Below are 17,108 nucleotides of genomic sequence, written 5' to 3'. Positions count from 1 at the left end.
TCTGTGAATACTTATTGTATAATTTCTGTTGAACAGTGCTTTGATTTATTTCATGTTTGCCGCTTGTCTCATCTTTGTGTTACCTCAGGCCTCTGACCTGGATGGTGAGATGGACCTGTCTACTTGCTACAGTGTAACTGAATACCAGGCTCAACGCAACTATGGCTTCCAAATACATGTAAGACGTTTTGCCTTCTCATAAAGGACAAATGTTTTTCAAGCTCTTATAATATTATAGAAAGAGTGTTTTGCCTTCCTACCACATATCGAGAAGCATATTGTGAATGAGCTGTTTATATGTCCAAAGAATGCTTCTTAAAATCGGAATAACATCAAATTATCACACATGTTTTAATCTGACAAATGCTCCACTTGAAAGCCCAATTCACTTAAATGGCCAAAGTGATGTAATCTTTCCTTGGAAGAACGAGGTTGTGGATTTGTTAAATTTTCTTTTGATTGGAAAAATGTAATTACAGATATCTGCAATATATATTCAGTCATATATTTATATACAGTCATTTTTTTCACATTTTAAGGATTTAAATAGGCATCGTTCTATAGAATTAGTATTTTGTTATGTAATAAATGTTGCGGAAGTTCTCTGTCTACGGATAAAAAACCCAGATACGAATACATATGTCTGTCTGTCCGTCCGTCCGTAGACTAAACAAAAACAGAACTCCTCATAATTAATTGATATTTAATATATGGCAGTTGGAGCACATTGCATATAAGATCACATTGTAAATGTAATGGTGCTTTTAAATGTTTAGACTCAGGAGGGAGTGCACACGCTGTCGGCCATGACAGCAGGTATACGCAGGAACTGGATCCAGGCAGTCATGAAGAACGTCAGACCCTCCACTGCTCCTTATGTGGCAAGGTCAGTCTTATGTCAGATCTGCTGTGATAGATGATTGAGCTTCAAGTTGTATGCAGTGTTTCCCCTAGGTTTACAGCTTCGGGGGGGGACCCGACCGACCGACACAAACACTTGAAACATGTGACGGGGGGGGGGGGGGGGGGGTGCAAGTGACTTTATTTGTTCCTTCCCGATGCTCGCAGACACGCCGGCATCGGAACTCTGCGGCGTGCGAGACGGAGAGCCGAGAAGTGTTAACGCGACACATAGAGACAGAAATGACGGCTGTTTAGTCTGTTTAATAAAAGAATAAAGACGTGCTCTTTAAGAAAAGGGACCTTAAATTACTTCTGCTGTAATTTAGCGCGATAGAGAAAATTACAGGGTGGCGGGCGGAGATTGCACCCTGATAGAATGGTGGGGGAAACACTGGTATGTGTACGTAAATATACATTTATTAACTAATAAAGGCATTATTGGATACTAACATCAACTGTCAAACGATTATTATCAATAGGTGGTATATTTATTACAAGTATATATGAATGCTTTAGAGACACAATTGTGTCTCCCAGGAAAAATAAACAGTCAAGATAATACTTTTGACACTACTGTGTTACATCATGCTAATAAAGCCAATTGTGTTGAGAGTGGAGTGGTAAAAACAACCAACGGTGGAGACAAGTGCAACACAGCCACACCCAGTAAACTTTAGGATTTAGGTCTGGAGAGCATCTTTTAGGACATGACCAATGAACATTTAGAAGCTCAAACGTACTTGACTGCCTTTCTCACTGCCTTCCAGCTCAACTGAGGATCATGGCTCCTTCTCTCTTTTGGAGGGTCTAGTTAGGCCAGACGTCACCCAGGACTCTCCCATCTCTGATGCTTCGTCTGTGGAGAGAGAATCCATTCCGGCTGTCGCAAAGAGCAGAGCACGTGAACGCAGAAGAGAAGGCCGCTCTAAGACCTTTGACTGGGCTGGGTTCAGACCGATCGCTCAGGCTCTGGCTCAGCAGCGGGCCCAAGAGGCAGAGAGCCTCCACACAGAACTGGGTGAGCTGGAGCGCAGTCGGAGAAGAGAAGAGCGGCGGAAGAGGTATGAGTCTGTGACGAGCTCATCAACAGAGCCAACACCCGTTAACGAAGGAGGGAGGACAGACTGTGAGAGCGGCGAGGGAGCCGGACAAAGCGACTCATTGGGTCCCACGTCTGTGGTGGGGCAGCAGAGGGTGGAGGAGGTGATTGAACAACACTGGCAACAAGTAGAGAAGACACCCATACGGGAGGAGAGGAGGGTGCTTCTGCCCACCACTCTGCAACCCAGAGACACTGTTGAGCTGGAGCAGCTGCTGGAGAATTACAAGCAAGGGGTATGTGTATTCTATTCAGTTAAAGTAACACGAGTTGCAAACCAAATTAACAATAAGCAGAACATGAAAGAGAATGAATGAGTCTCACTATTCCCATAACATTTGGCAAGATTTCCTTGATCAATGCAGCACATTGGGTTGGTTTCAGTTTGCTAAAATGTCATAACTGTTCTAACTTTATACTGACCAAGCTACCTGCTAGCTTCCTCTTTGGCTCTGATTGTTAATGTCGAAAAAGTGTCTGTAGGTGTTTCATGATTTTTAAAAGACACAGCTCATTCTCTATTTGTAGTTAGATGGTCGTGTTTTTTCTTCCACAAAAAACATTTTTGACAAAATACACAAATGGCAGCATGCAGAGATCAGGTAACCAAGACACTGCTAGACTTTCATTTTTATAATTGGGCCAAATCTATGAAAAATCATTGACAAAATATTCATCCTTTTAACTTGGGATTTAAAAAAAATATAAAAACCATGATTTGTTCAGGCCATAATCCCATCAGTGGCTAAACAAAGACCATTGTTAACTATTACAATTGCTCCCCTGCTGCTCAGCAGGTAGATGATCTGAATTCTCAGCTGGAGTGCTGCCACCAGCAGCTCCTGGACTCAAACAAGCACAAGCAGGACCTGGAGCTCCAGCTGAGGATGGCTCCGGACGTCCGGACTGGTTACATCTCTCCGGTGAGTTTGAAGTCTGTGTATTCAGTGTGCGCTGCATTTTATATGATGCAGAATCATATCGCAGATTACATGTGTATATTCTCAATTAAGCAGTGTTTTCTCCTCCATTTTGTAACATTCTTTGCATGTTGTATTTTATTGTAAGAAAACATCAAACAAACTGACATCAAAGCAACAACATGGCTACAGATATGTGCCTTTGCATGAGTTCATTGCATGTAAAAGAAAAACATTGACATCTTATTACTGCATTGGCTTCTACTAGTTAATCTCCTTACTCTGCACTGTATCTGAACTCATGCTTGCAGTGACTTCGTTATTGTGTTGATTACGAAGCAAGGAACTCAATTGTGGTCGATGATGTGACTTTCAGAACATTATTTAATTCTAAACAAAATAGATAATTAAAATACTGCTAAGACTAATGTTTACACCAATCTTTCCACCTCAGCCAAGCCTAAACACTTCTTAAAGTATTCAGACTTTTTTTATTTGATTTTCTACTCATTTTTAACTGTGTCCCCTTTTTTACACACAGTTCCGATTAAGAAAATTAAACGTCCTTAGTGCTAAATGAAAAGAAAGACATGATAGTCTATTGTATTCCCATTTAGAATTTACGATTCTTATGTTTATTGGTCTGTAAATTAAAGTTTTATCATATCATTTTAGATAATCTTGGTAATATTTATGGCCTTATATTTGTTTGTACTAAGCTAAAAATAGTTTCATAATTTCAATTTAGAGTGATACTAACCTCCATGTTGACTGGTACAGTAGCTGTACTAAACATGTATGAATAATAACCTCTTGGATTGTTTTATAAGTATTTGCATGGACGTCAGATTCTCATCTTCTATTAACTGCTATACAGACCCGCCATTTGTGGCACTGTCATTGTATACTGAAGCTATGCATTGGCAACATATCTGTGGAATTTCTCTGCCTGTGTGTGGATGTATTGATGTTTTTGAGGCTATAGATGATTCAGTTGGTTATGGTTGAGTTCAAGTTAGGCTCTGCTGTGATTATAGTGTATGCAATTTGTGTCTTGCTTTTTGTTTGAGAAATAGAACACTTGTAATGAATTATGGAGAACGTTTGAAAATATATTTGGACATTTGTTTTAAGTTGGATAATACTATTCACTATCTCCACTCAGAAAAGAATTGCTTTGGTGAGACATGAGCTTGGACCAGAGAACCTCAGAAAAGTGTTTGTAGGACCTGGTGTGCCTTCTTTCATCACTGAGTAAACTATAGCTTCAACTAATATTGCATTACTTACCACATGAAGTCACCTTTAACCATTTAATGTGCATGCTCTGTTGTGATTAACTAATTTGGCCATTTAATCTCTTTCCTTTACTTTGAATTTACACCATTAAAACTTAAGGGAATCTTGAATTTGTTTAGAATCACTGTTGATTTACACAGTGTGGGAAATCTTTTTGTAATGTCACTTTTTGAATGGGGGAAATAATTGGTAGTGAAACCACTGAAAGTTATTAGCAAGCTTAATGTCTCCCATGCTGTGTGTTAACCAACTGTTTGGTCCCCTTTTTCAAGCCGGAGCACCCTTTGGGTCTGGAGGCTGATGTGACGCCCCAGACGAAGAGGTCCGAACTCGTTTGTTCTCAAGCACAGAGTTTAACAAAGAAGTACCAGGAGACCAAAGAGCTCCTGAAGCTGCAGGAGCTGAAGAAGCGTAACATGCAGGCACAGCTTGGTCTCTCGCTTTCTCACCTACCCACCAAGGAACCTCACTTTTCTGAATCCCCAAAACCATGCCCTGTCCCTGAAGTTGTTCAAAACACAGTTGGCTTCTTGTTTCAGGAGGCAATTAAAGAACTAGAAGACTCAATAGCTGGTAAACTTCTGTCCCTAACGGAGATGGAAAAAAATTTGAGATTCCATAGCTGTAATCAAGAGACAACAGAGACTCATCAACTTCAGGAGCTCTTGGAGAGTTGGAAATACCACCAGGAGATAGAAAATGAAACATTAAAAGAGAGTTTAGCCAGGGCAGGTGAAAGCATCCGTGAGTATGAAGCCCATCTTCTTACCATGGAGGATTTGGTGGTGAAGGTTCAGAAACCAAGTTTTGAAATCCTAAAAAGCCCCTATGGCCCCCTCTCAGAAATTGATAACCATTCAGAGACAAATGGAATGACGAATGGGATGCTCTCTCAGAAGATTGAACTTTTGACTAGTGAAAACGGGGCATTGAAACAACGGTGTCAGGAGATGGTCAATCAGCTGAATGAGGCGGACAGAGAAATTGACAAACTGAAAGTGGAGGTGATCGGCCAGCAGGGCGGAAAACAGCATCAGCTTGTCACGGAAGAGCTGAAAAGACTGAAGGCTGAATTGGCTGAAAATTGGGCAAACTCTATAGACAGGGAGTATTATGAGAGGGAGCTGAATGAGAAATCCTTGAGGCTTTATGAAGCTCTGATTACATTGGAGGACCTTGGCAACACCCTAAAAGACACTGAGAAGAAGCTACAGTTGAATGAGGCCAAGTTGAAAGGTCTGGCCTTCCACGCTGATGAGGAACAGGACTTACTCCCAGAGAGGGAGCAAAACGAAGAGCTCCTCCAAGCATCACGAGCAAAGTTATTTGAGATGGATGCAAACCTTCAGCCCACAAAGCAGCGCCGTTTGGAACTTGAAGCTAGGAATAATGAACTAATCACACTAAACCAGGAATCTAAGCTGGTCAGTAAAAAGGAGCTAAGAGAAGCAGGAAATAAAATAAGAATGCTACAAGGAAAGAAAGGTAGAGTTGAAAATACACTTAGTGAGTGTGTTGAGGCAGGAGAGAAGCAGGTTGATGATGAAGGACTTCTAAAGCAAGTAGTAGAAGAGATTGAGATGAAGTCTGAGGCGATTAATCAGGTTTTAGAGATGTTAGCAACAGTGGATGTTAGTGTAGAGAAAATGCTCTGTGATTTAAAAAGTACTTTATTTGATTATTCAAATGAAGAGCCCCTCTGTGTGAGTCAGAAAGACATGAGGTTGGTAATGGAGGGAGAGTTCTGGAGCCAGCTGTTGTGTTTCTTTGAAATCCAACCAGAGGAGAACACAAACCGCTGTGAAAGAGGTATGGCACAACAGATGATGGCACAGAAGCGCTTGATGCTCATCGCTCGAAGGATTTGTCCACAAGTAAAAGCTGAGAGTGAGCTAGTGACAGAGCCAGATTTTGTAGCCATGTACAGATGGCTTGATGATGAAACGCATGCTCTGATTCTTAAAGAGTTAACAGAGACCTTGGAGGCTAAGTCAAATGTTTTACAGCAGATAGCATTTAGTGTGACATTGGCCAAAGATGACCAGCTTTTGTCTTTGGCTCTAACGAGCTTTGATTTTGATGGAGAACAGAAACAGACCTCTCAACATCTGTGTGACGCTCTAACAGAAGCCCACATGTCTTATGTGATCACTAGGCTGAAGGTCCAACATGAAATCGAATTAAAGCAAAAGCAGACGGGGATTCAGATTGGTAGTTTAGATTGTCCAAATTGTCCTAAATTGAGAGAAGCCACCAAAGACCTGGAGTCCAAACTGGCAGAGGCTTTTTTGAAAAACGGCACAGTGCCACAAACTTTGGTCCAGATAGAAGGAGAGCCCATAGACCCACTCGACAAATCCATTGAGCTTCATGAAACCATGGCCCGGAATAGGAAGGAACTACGAGAGGTCAAAGAGTGCTATGAGAAGAAAGCTGAAAAGCTGAGGAAGGAAATTGCTAAGGCCGGTGAGACACTGCGTGTCCATTCAGAAGAAAAAGTGAAGGAGATCCACTCTTTGACTAACTGCATGGAGAACCTGAAGAAGAAGCATGAGATGGAGAGGAGGAACCTCATGGAAAGATTTGACCAGGAAATGGAAGAGCTGAAAAGCATGATGAGTCCAGCAAACCCTAAGAACTTCACAGGCGATGACCCAGCACCGCATCGAGCCTCTTCCCAAACATCCACATTGAAGGAGCGCATTCAAGAGCTGGTCACCCAGGTCTCAGTCATGACAGAAGAGATGAGACGCCGCGAAGTGCAGGGAGACATTACAAGTCTGCGGCTGAAATACGAGAAAGACCTGGAAAACCTGAAGGTGGAAGCTCTCCTTGTCATTGCTGTCTTCCATCTGTGATGACATGTGTTCCTTTGTGGCATTCCCAGATCCACCTTCCTTTCCCAAACCCCCCTCCCACACTTAACCTCGCTCACCCTACCTCACTTTTCTTCTGTGTTGCATGAAAACTAACCTGCTCCAGGTTTATGTGAGCATTGACGCTGGAGTTGTGTACCAAGGAACCCATTTTGTTAAATTTGATCAGTAACTGGAACATTGTCTGACAATTATCCACAAAAAAGAAACCGACCTCTTCATATCAGCCTCTGAAATGAGTTCCTCTGGATGTAGTTCAAAGTGCTTAATAATCTAACCATTTGCCTCTGCTTTGTCACATTTAAAATTGTTAAAAGCAAGGAATTTACCCTTTTTACACTATTTACAATTATCATTTCAAATGATCTCAGTTATGAGTTTAGTTCTTAGTTGATTTTCTTTTTTCCTTTAGCTGTTTCTACTATCAGTTTAATCTTAATTCCTATTTTTCCTGAATGATCCATTTGATGACATAACATTTTAATTATTTAACCAAGCAATTTTAACTTTAAAGGTTATTGGATTTTTGCAGTAAGCTCTCAACTGACGGTCATGTGTAGGACATGAAGAAATGTTCGAGTGGAGGCTTTTGTACCTTTGTCATGATGCCAACAAACTGAAATACAGACACATTTATTGTAAGATATTTTATTTTTTGTATTTAAACGATAAAGCTAATGTTTTTTTAATTGTTTTTTTTCACTGCCAACAAATCCCATGACAGATCAAAAGTAACAATGTGTTTGGCCCGCTCTCTGCTTCCTGTTAAGTTACTCTTTATGAAAACCCAACATTTCCAGATTTTGCTGCTTTCAATATCTATCAGATCACTATCCAATCAGGCACGTCAGATTGACCACGAAGTTGAGTTCTGAGCTCGCGTTCATAGAAAAGACCAGTGTAACCACGGCGATAGCCTTCCAGTGTGTTACTACTTTATCTCTTCCTCCTCCTGTCTATGTCTGCCCCAAGCCGATTGGTTGCTACTTAAGATGTAAAAACGGGTCCGAGATCTATCGTGTTTTTGGTTTGTATAGTTCTTTTCAAGGTTCAGGGTTAAATAAAAGGCTATTTCTAGTTTTGTCAGGGGATGTCCTTGTTCATTTTCATTAATCTAGATAGATGCAGAGATGCTTATGAGATTGTAATGGAATAGTGAAAATGTGTGTGTGTGTTTGTTTGTTTATAAAAGACATCAAATTAAAGTTTTGACAATACTCATGTATCTCAGTTTGCTATGTCCGAGTAGTGAGTCCTTGCCCCCGCCGTGATATATTTACACACAAGATACAACGCCTGACATGCTTCTAAATAAAGCTTGTGCGTGGTCTGATGTCAGAGCAGGATGTTTACGTTGGCTTTGTGTGGGAGACGGTTCAGCCTGACACAGTAGCTTCCTGGGCCTGAGCTCCCAGGGAGCTTTACCCCTATGAAAACACACTGGACCTCCATTTCTGCTGTTTGGCCGGAGAGTGACAGAGGCCAGGGCACAGCCGTCAACTTTGCCCTCAGATTAGTGGCAGTGAATAGAGGCCGGAAGCAGGATGAGGTCTACAGTTGGGCTTGTGGAAAGGACATTGAAATCACTTTTTGTGGAAACTTGCACTCTAGTTACAATAGCAGTGTAATGGCTGTTTCTAAAAGTGTATTGATGAGGCAACCTGACAGCAAAAATGACCTATGCTGAAGAAACTTTGAACTGCAGTGTCATCAAACGGCCTGCTGATCATGATTGTATTAGATTGCACCTAACCCCACATTCCATATTTAGCCCATAGGCAGACTATGATTTGCATATTAGCCCCAGGCTTCAGACATGATTTTAATAAGGATTTTATAAGCATCATCAGTGAATGTTTTTTCTGTGGGTAGGAGATGTAAGCACACACTGTGTTACCCCCTCTTATTGTCTGTGCATTCCTTTAGTGTGTTGGGAACCTGTTCGTTCCTCTCAACCCTTTCTGTACTTTCTCATAGCTGACAGGCTCTAGTTGGCAAGTGATTTGCTGGATATGAATGACAATGGTGATGTGCACTGACTTGTAAGGCCTGATATTTTTTCCTGCTCAGCTTCCGTGGTCAGGAGAACCTTTTGGTCCATGTCCAGATGGCCATGAACTGACCGTGTTTTCCTGTCTCATAGGCCACCTGTGAGAGGGGCTTTGCTGCCATGGAAGAGTCCCATCAGAAGGTAATTGAAGAGCTGCAGAGGAAACACCAGAGAGAGCTGGAGAACCTAAAGGAGGAGAAAGAGCGATTGCTGGCAGAGGAGACTGCAGCCACCATCGCTGGTAAATGTCTTCCTCAATTCAATAACCTTTGCATACCTGCAAACTTGTCACCTTTCGGTGAAATTCACCGTTTTGAACTCAAAATAGGTCATCCACGTGAATCGTGGAGATCCGAAGAGTTTTTGTTTTTGGGGGTCACCTGGCCCGCTGCCGTTGAGATTGCAGTGAGACGCGGAGAAAAGTGTGAAGTGTTGCTCTTCGCAATAAAACATCTTTGATGGGACATGTCGCGTCTCGGCCAATCAGCGTTCAGATGTCCACAGCGTTTGGGGGTTCAGGTTAGCTTGAATGTTAGCCCGCTACATCTACTCCTGTCACGCTGCACGGTGTAGCGATGCTAACAAAGTACCCGTACGTTAAACACGATGTGATTTAGCATATTTTTAGTATCGATACTTCATTAAGAGAGCGATCAGCGCCGCGCTGCTCCGTGTCGAGCTGTCTGCGCACACTGCGCTGCGCAGCTCACAGCGAGAGAAGTGGCGCAGCTTTAGAGACTTCGGCTTAAAAAATAAAAAGATGCCAGAAGTGAAATGTTTCAGTCTGTAAAGTTGTGTAACTCTCCAGCTGCTCATCCTGATGAACTGTGGATCATCTGGTCAGAGACTAACGGCCTCATAGTGTATAATCAATGCTATGATGGAACCATGTAGTTTCATTCATATCTGGCTGTATGAATACTCATATTACTGTCATTTGTTATGTGTTGAAAAAGTTGGTAAAAAGTGAACCATACAGATGTTTTATTTATTACTATTATAGATAAATATACCAGTCTCGTAATTATGGTACCATATTGTTTGTATGGTGTATTGAATTCTGGTATCGGGTATCATGATATTTATGGCAGGTATGTAATATGTATAGAAGTTATAATATGAGTATCGTGACAAACAGGTAGAGACAACAGATTCAGGGAGAAGTCCATGAGGACTGTTCAGGCAAAAAAAAAGGAAGTTGGTTCATGAATGACTTTAACCATATTATATATAATGACAATGTATATTTGTTATTACTATCATTATAGGGCTGAGTCAGAGCGGAGAACCTTTTGTTCTTAAACTGTTTATTTTCATTATTTAGATTTGTGGTCAGAACAATAAAATGACTGTAGTTGTGGTTCTAAAAGCTTTGAGGCTTCAAACAACGTGGATGTGGTGTGGTTGTCACCTTTTTCACCCCTCATGAGTTTGCAGGTATGCCTTTGACCGAACAGGAGAAACCAGAGACGGCACAGAGCTGCTATTGTGGTCATTTATCACAAATGTGTTTCCTTATTTGCCAACGCTACCTTGTAATAAGACAGTTCTAGAATACATTATAAAAGTTGTTTTTGCTTTTTTGTTATTTTAGCAATTGAAGCGATGAAGAACGCCCACCGAACAGAGTTGGAAAAGGAGCTGGACAAAGCTCGAAAGGCCAACAACAACACTGAAAGCGCAGATATAGAGGAGATTCGCAGACAGCATGAGTAAGTTGCCATATATGAAGTATGGGCTTTAGAACGAGTCGAATGGAACACACTCCACAGAGTTGATATCATGACTGTGGAGATGCATTAAATGGATGACATCCAAACATCACCAAACTTGGTGGCTATTTTGAATGAAGCATTTGAAAATTAACCAAAAGAGTGTGGCTTGATGCTGACGCTTTATATATTTTCCTAATTTTTAATCCTTTGACTGCAGTTGTAGAAATAAACACAGATTTGTATGCATGTTCATTGTATTTCCAAAACAAAACTGGTGTTGGTCTCAATAACCCAGTATCTGGTGCGCTGAACTCTTATTTGGGCTTTTTTCCAACTGCTGGAAAAGGTGTCATTTGATCTGAGTACTGAAGTATCAGATGTTGCAGCTGTTGTTCATTACTTGCTGGACATGTGTTACTGTACTCAGCTGTTGTGTTCAGCATTCTCGAACACTGAACTTGGTGACAGGTGTTGACAGCAAATCAAGACCAATATAAATTAAAGCTGCGAGCAGCATTGACCGGGCCCTCGACAATTCACGCACGTCGAGGAGTACTTGCAGGTCGTCGGATCACTCGGCCGAGTGTCTGCGACCGTCTCACCATGCATCCGCGATTTAGATGTTTATTTTTCACACACAGTAATTACTGGACGCCAGCTTAATTGGCCAAGAAGGTTTGCGACCGTCAGACTAAGCGTCAACGAGTTAGACATTTTCTTCCTTCATTCAATTCAGTTTATTTTATTTAGCCCAATATCACAAATTACAAATTTGCCTCAAAGGGCTTAACAATCTATTCACATACGACATCCCTGTCCCAGGACCTCACATCGGATCAGGAAACACTCCCAAGAAATAAAACAACCCTTTCACGGGTAAAATAAAGGCAAGAAACCTTCAGGAGAGCAACAGAGGAGGATCCCTCTCCCCAGATGGACAAGTGCAATAGATGACATGTGTACAGAAGGAAACATTACAGAGTTAAAACCCATTCAATGAATATGACAGTGTATGAATAGTTTGTCGTAGGCATATTCCACGATCCAGACCTCCATGATCCATCAGGCAGATGGAGGTAGAGAGGAGGAGTGGGCGATTCATGGAGTGATGCTGGTAAAGCATCTTTGTTTCATAACTTTTTATCACTAAGGTGTTTAGATTGTATGGACCAAATTGAAAGTCTATCCGAAGATTTACCGAGGAGCAGATTGTTATTTTAATGCTTGAAGAAATGGAGGTAAAAATCACACAAGTCAAAATGGACGACATCCGGTACGATTTAGAGCATGGTCCCAAGAGACTTTTTTTAAAGTTAACATTTGTTACATATGCCTAGGAAGTTTGGAATGTCCATCTCAAACCTACTGCGAGGGCTGGTTTTTCTAAATTTGTCAAAGGTTCGTTGAAATTCTGTAGGGGGCGCTATTGAGCAAAACTAAGATTTCAAAGGATTAAAATCATATCCTACAACTACATTTAAGACAGTAAATATGTGTGCTAAGTTTGGTTGTGTTTTGAGCATCTTTAGCCCCCAAAATCATCTTTGCCTTCATTGCAAAGAGTGCACTGCTACGGCAACAGGCTGTCACGAAGCAACACTATTTTTAAAATGCTATGTCTGGATGGTTTTATGACTTTACTGACCAAATTTGAAGCCTACCGATGATGTGCCTCGGAGGAATGGGCTAAACTAAAGCATGAAAAAAGTCACACAGAAATAAAAATGGCTGACTTCCGGTACGGTTTAGAGCATGGTCCCAAGAGTCTTTTCTTTCAGTCTACATGTCTTGCATATGTCTACCAAGGTTTATACAAGTAGGTCAAACGGAGCACTGGGGCTGCCTAATTTAATATTTGTAGGGGGCGCTATTGAGCCGAATTACCATTTTGAAGAATTACAATTCTGTCTCGTAAACTACATCTTTGATTCTTAATGTGTGTGCCAAGTTTAGTTACACAGCAAGAATGTTTGGTCCCTCCAAAGCCCCTTCGTTGTTTTAATGCGAAGAATGGGTTGCCACGGCAACAGCGTAACACCCAATGTAAAATGCTTTGCGTGCTGACATCATGACAATGTTATGTTTGTGTGGAACGAATTTGAAGCCGATCTGATTTACCTACTAAGAGAAGCAAGCCAAAGTATGATAAATGTTTATACTTTGGCTACTAAATAAAAGAATTTGACTGCACAGGTCTTCAGGCCTTGAGTCTTATCACACATGTGGAGTTTGGATTGGATCTGGGTCCGGTATTTCAAAATGATCCACCAGGATTAATCTTCCTGGATTGGATTAATCCAGATCAGATCCCAAAAACGGGTATTTCAAAGCAAATCTGATCCTGAAGATTCAGATTGTGATTTGGTAATCCAATCCTGCCTTTGATCCAGATTAAACATTTCTGTTGAGTATTTCAAAACTTTAGTGGGAAATCTGGATCAGTTTGATCCTAAATTCAGGATTACCCTGATCCTACCTCAGAGGTGGATTTGAGGGAGATTACATGTAAAGGTTTGACCAGCCAAAGTGTAACTGCTCCCAAAGTTCATTGTTTGATACAGATATAGCTAGACTGCCGTTTGATTAATGTTTATTATATTTGCACGTTCCTTTCTTTTTCAGAAAACACAGTGAAAAACTGAAGTAAAAAGGAAAAAAACAACGTATTCGTTGAAAATCAGTCAAATGTATTTAATAACACACCTAATTTTCATAGCCAAAGCTCAAAAGGTTATGGCATTTGGAGCAGCTCTGTGTTAACTGGCTGTCTTCTCTTTCCACAAACATGTGAGAACACATATTAAGGTTTTACGCTGTCCCTTTTGTTGACAACTGTTTCCTAAAAATGCAATTCAATTCAGTTTATTTTGTATAGCCCATTATCACAAATTACAAATTTGCCTCAGAGGACTTTACAATCTGTACACATAGACATCCCCCATCAAGATTATACCTACATTTAGACACAATAGTAGTGCCAGCTTCTCCTTTTTTCCGTGATTGGATCAGAGTGATCCTGATACCGGCAGATTGGGATTTCCAAATCCGGCCCCGCCCCCTGGACCACAGACAGGTAACAGGAAATGGAGCGAACATTTTACGGAAAAAAGGAAAAGCTGGCACTACTATTGTGTCTAAATGTAGGTATAATCTTGATTTGTACCCAAATGCGAGACCTGATTTTCACCAGTCCTGATGTGCATGTAAAATTTGACAACTTTTGGGATATGATAAAGGCCCCAAAAACACTTTTGTTATGAGAGAAGAACGGGAATAATAATAACTCTTAGTAAAAATAGTCGTCACGAGGACCCTAATACTAATAACAAACGTTAGAATAATAATAGGTCCTTGTTGGACCGACTCCATCAGTCATCTCGGGCCCTAATTATAGCTGCAAGCAGCGATGTGCGGGTTCTCGTTCCTCCTTCACACGTCGGGGGTGCTGGCCGGACACCGGCTCCCTCGGCCGAGAATGCAGGCCCCCCGTTCGAGCGTTTTACCATGCGACACAGATTTTATTTTGCAAGTCGGTGGTGCTTTGACTCTGTTTGAAAATATGCTTGACAATATCCTCAGGTCGTGACTTGTAACAAGCATGACACGTTTGGGGTCTAGTCCAGCTGAGCCAAGAGGTGGCGCTGTGATAATGTGAACATCTACATGCATCATGTGTATCTACGTAAAGTGTAGACCACGTCATGTAAATTACATGTGAATCCGATGCGTTTTAGGCTGATTTGCTTTGGCCACTCGGTGGCGCTATGACTAGAATTCAAAATTAGCATATGGATGTCTTCAGGGTCAGCATGTTATGACATACGAGAAATATGGAGCAGATTAGATAATGTATGGCCCAGTTACATCAACTTCTATTTTCATGGCGAATGAATCGGATTTTATCTCGAGGAGGAGTTGACTGTTTTACAACTCCCAAAAATGTGAAAAATCGGCTACAAATGCAGATATTGAGCGATTAATTACAGCGCCCCCTAATGTTCAAATATTATGAAGAAAATAGGGTAGGTTTACGGATGCCATGTAGACATAGGCTGTGTCTACTACCGGACACTTGAGCACTTCGAGCACTGACTTTCAGTGCTTAGGGCGCCACACTGACAAAACCAGCAGAATTCAGTGCACTGAAAGTACCCGGATGGCGCACTGCAAACAGGCAAAAAATGCAGTGTAAAACGATGGACACTACTCGCCCTAAACGGGCGCCATCTTGGCTACGTAGCGGAAGAGGAGGAGCCCTTTCGCCAGCTTTTCATTTATTTCTAAAACAATGGCGGACGAGATGGCTACGGTAGCACTTGCGATTGTGGAGGTATCGCAGTTTCCACATGGGGTGGAGAAAGGGGTAAACAAGGGACAAAAAGAGGTCAAGAATTGTATTCATTTTGTCAGTTTAAGTTTCGCGGGTATCGCAAGCAGATTTGCGTACGTCACTCCCGGCTTAATTTCGCGGGTGCCGTGAACAGATTTGCGTCCGTCACTTCCGCCAAGTGGTTAACGTAAGTGTTCCATTTGATACAGCACTTATCAGCGACGGAGTGCACTACAGATGTCAGTGCACTGTATTGCAGTGTACTTCGTAAAGTGTCCGGTAGTAGACACAGCCATAGGCTAGGAATTTAATAAGGATTGGTCAAGTTATTTGGAAGTTAGGTGGCTTTACATATTAGGCCACTCCCCTTAGATGTTCATTGGCCCATATCCTGTGTACGCAATGAGATATCAACAATTTTTTAAATACTTTTAATGAGATGGAACCAATAAAGAACCACAGCGAGTTCTGTATGAATCGGTTACAGCGTGTAGGAGGAGTTAGATAGAATGTGTTTTTTACCAAATTAAAAATGGCGGAAAATTTAAGGCGCTAATGGTAAGCTTAAGCTTATGGTCATAATTTCTTTTTTGGTAGAATACGTCCAAGCATACATGTAGGGCAATTATCAAGACAATCGGTCATTGGGTGAAAAAAGTGTGGCCTTTTGAACGAAAATACGTTCAAGGGGGCGCTATCGAGCCATAATGCCATTTCGAATCATTAAAATCACATTAGATAACTACATATTTGACTTTAAATGTGTGTGCAAAGTTTATTCAAGTTTCGAGCATGTTACATTGTTTATTTCTTCACGGCGAAGGATCAAACTTTGCTGATGCTACGACTCGTCGCACTTTAACGTGTTGTTACGAGCTTCACAGGGAAGCATTGTGAAGGTGTTAAGTTTATTCTGGCATATTTTGAGAGGGATCTCAATAATCTGTGAGGAGAAAGGTATAAAAGTAGAAAACATATAACTTCCTCTTGCCGTAAGGTGGCGCTATGACGATAATAAAAAATTAGCAAATGGATGTCTTCAGGGTCTGTATGTTATGACATATGAGAAATATGGAGCAGATTAAATAATTTATGGCCGAGTTACATCAACTTGGGAAAAAACGTGGGTACGAACACTCTTGGGGGCGCTATAGAGACGTTTCTTTGTAAACAAATACGAAAACTACAAATTCTCGAAATGTTCACCAGATATGCATGTGAAATTTCACTTGGTTGAGGTATTAGGTGTCCGGCCAGTCGACGTTTGTTTGGAGAGAATAAGAACGAGAACGAGAATAATAATTCCTTGAAAAACAATAGGTTCCTCTACGACGAAGTCGTCACGAGGACCCTAATAAATTAAACTGAATTCCATGAAGCTGTGAGTTTATATGGTTTGTAGTTTGGGGAGAAGCGCTGACTCCGGACTCTACGGTTGTCTGGTTCACTAAATGAAATACTTAACATCTAACTGTATTTGCACCCTTTTACTCCTAAACCCAAACAATTGGTATTAGATCGTCTGACAGTTTGACATTGTGTTGTGTTTTAGGGAGGAGCTGTGTTCTTTCCAGCGGGAGATCGAGGTATTGTCCGAGCAGTATTCCCAGAAGTGTCTGGAAAACGCCCACCTGGCACAGGCGCTGGAGGCCGAGAGGCAGGCCCTCAGGCAGTGTCAGAGAGAGAACCAGGAGCTCAACGCACACAACCAGGTGCAGACTCACTGCAGAACACATGAGAATACCCCCCTTTCTGCTCAACTCTTATAAGCCTCTTTTTTTCTTTAGGAGCTAAACAACCGTCTGGCAGCAGAGATCACCAAGATGCGCTCCATGGCGTCTGAGGACGGTGTGGAAGACACCACAATACACGGGAAAGAGCGCTACGAGTTCGAAGTAAGTTTTAAGCACGAAAAA

General features: G+C 41.5%; 1 protein-coding gene across 8 annotated transcripts in view; it reads left to right on the top strand.

The window, feature by feature from the left end:
* The window catches only part of LOC130203884 (myosin phosphatase Rho-interacting protein-like), a 66,978-nt gene that overhangs the window by 46,312 nt on the left and 3,558 nt on the right, over positions 1-17,108 (top strand). For 4 of the 8 annotated variants that reach the window (XM_056430331.1, XM_056430329.1, XM_056430332.1 and 1 more), the window contains 9 exons: positions 89-178; positions 777-886; positions 1,671-2,238; positions 2,797-2,925; positions 4,494-7,040; positions 9,241-9,388; positions 10,742-10,859; positions 16,745-16,904; positions 16,980-17,087. In XM_056430331.1, the coding sequence (XP_056286306.1) occupies positions 89-178; positions 777-886; positions 1,671-2,238; positions 2,797-2,925; positions 4,494-7,040; positions 9,241-9,388; positions 10,742-10,859; positions 16,745-16,904; positions 16,980-17,087 (3,978 nt within the window). Of the gene's footprint in view, positions 1-88; positions 179-776; positions 887-1,670; positions 2,239-2,796; positions 2,926-4,493; positions 8,315-9,240; positions 9,389-10,741; positions 10,860-16,744; positions 16,905-16,979; positions 17,088-17,108 lie in introns of those variants that run through there. The other 4 variants (XM_056430330.1, XM_056430338.1, XM_056430337.1 and 1 more) reach the window with 4 other exon arrangements.

Source organism: Pseudoliparis swirei, chromosome 13 (genome assembly GCF_029220125.1).
Source record: "Pseudoliparis swirei isolate HS2019 ecotype Mariana Trench chromosome 13, NWPU_hadal_v1, whole genome shotgun sequence".
NCBI classification, from domain to species: Eukaryota; Metazoa; Chordata; class Actinopteri; order Perciformes; family Liparidae; genus Pseudoliparis; species Pseudoliparis swirei.
Note: the sequence above shows the minus strand (reverse complement) of the source record. Positions and strands in the feature narration are given on the sequence as shown.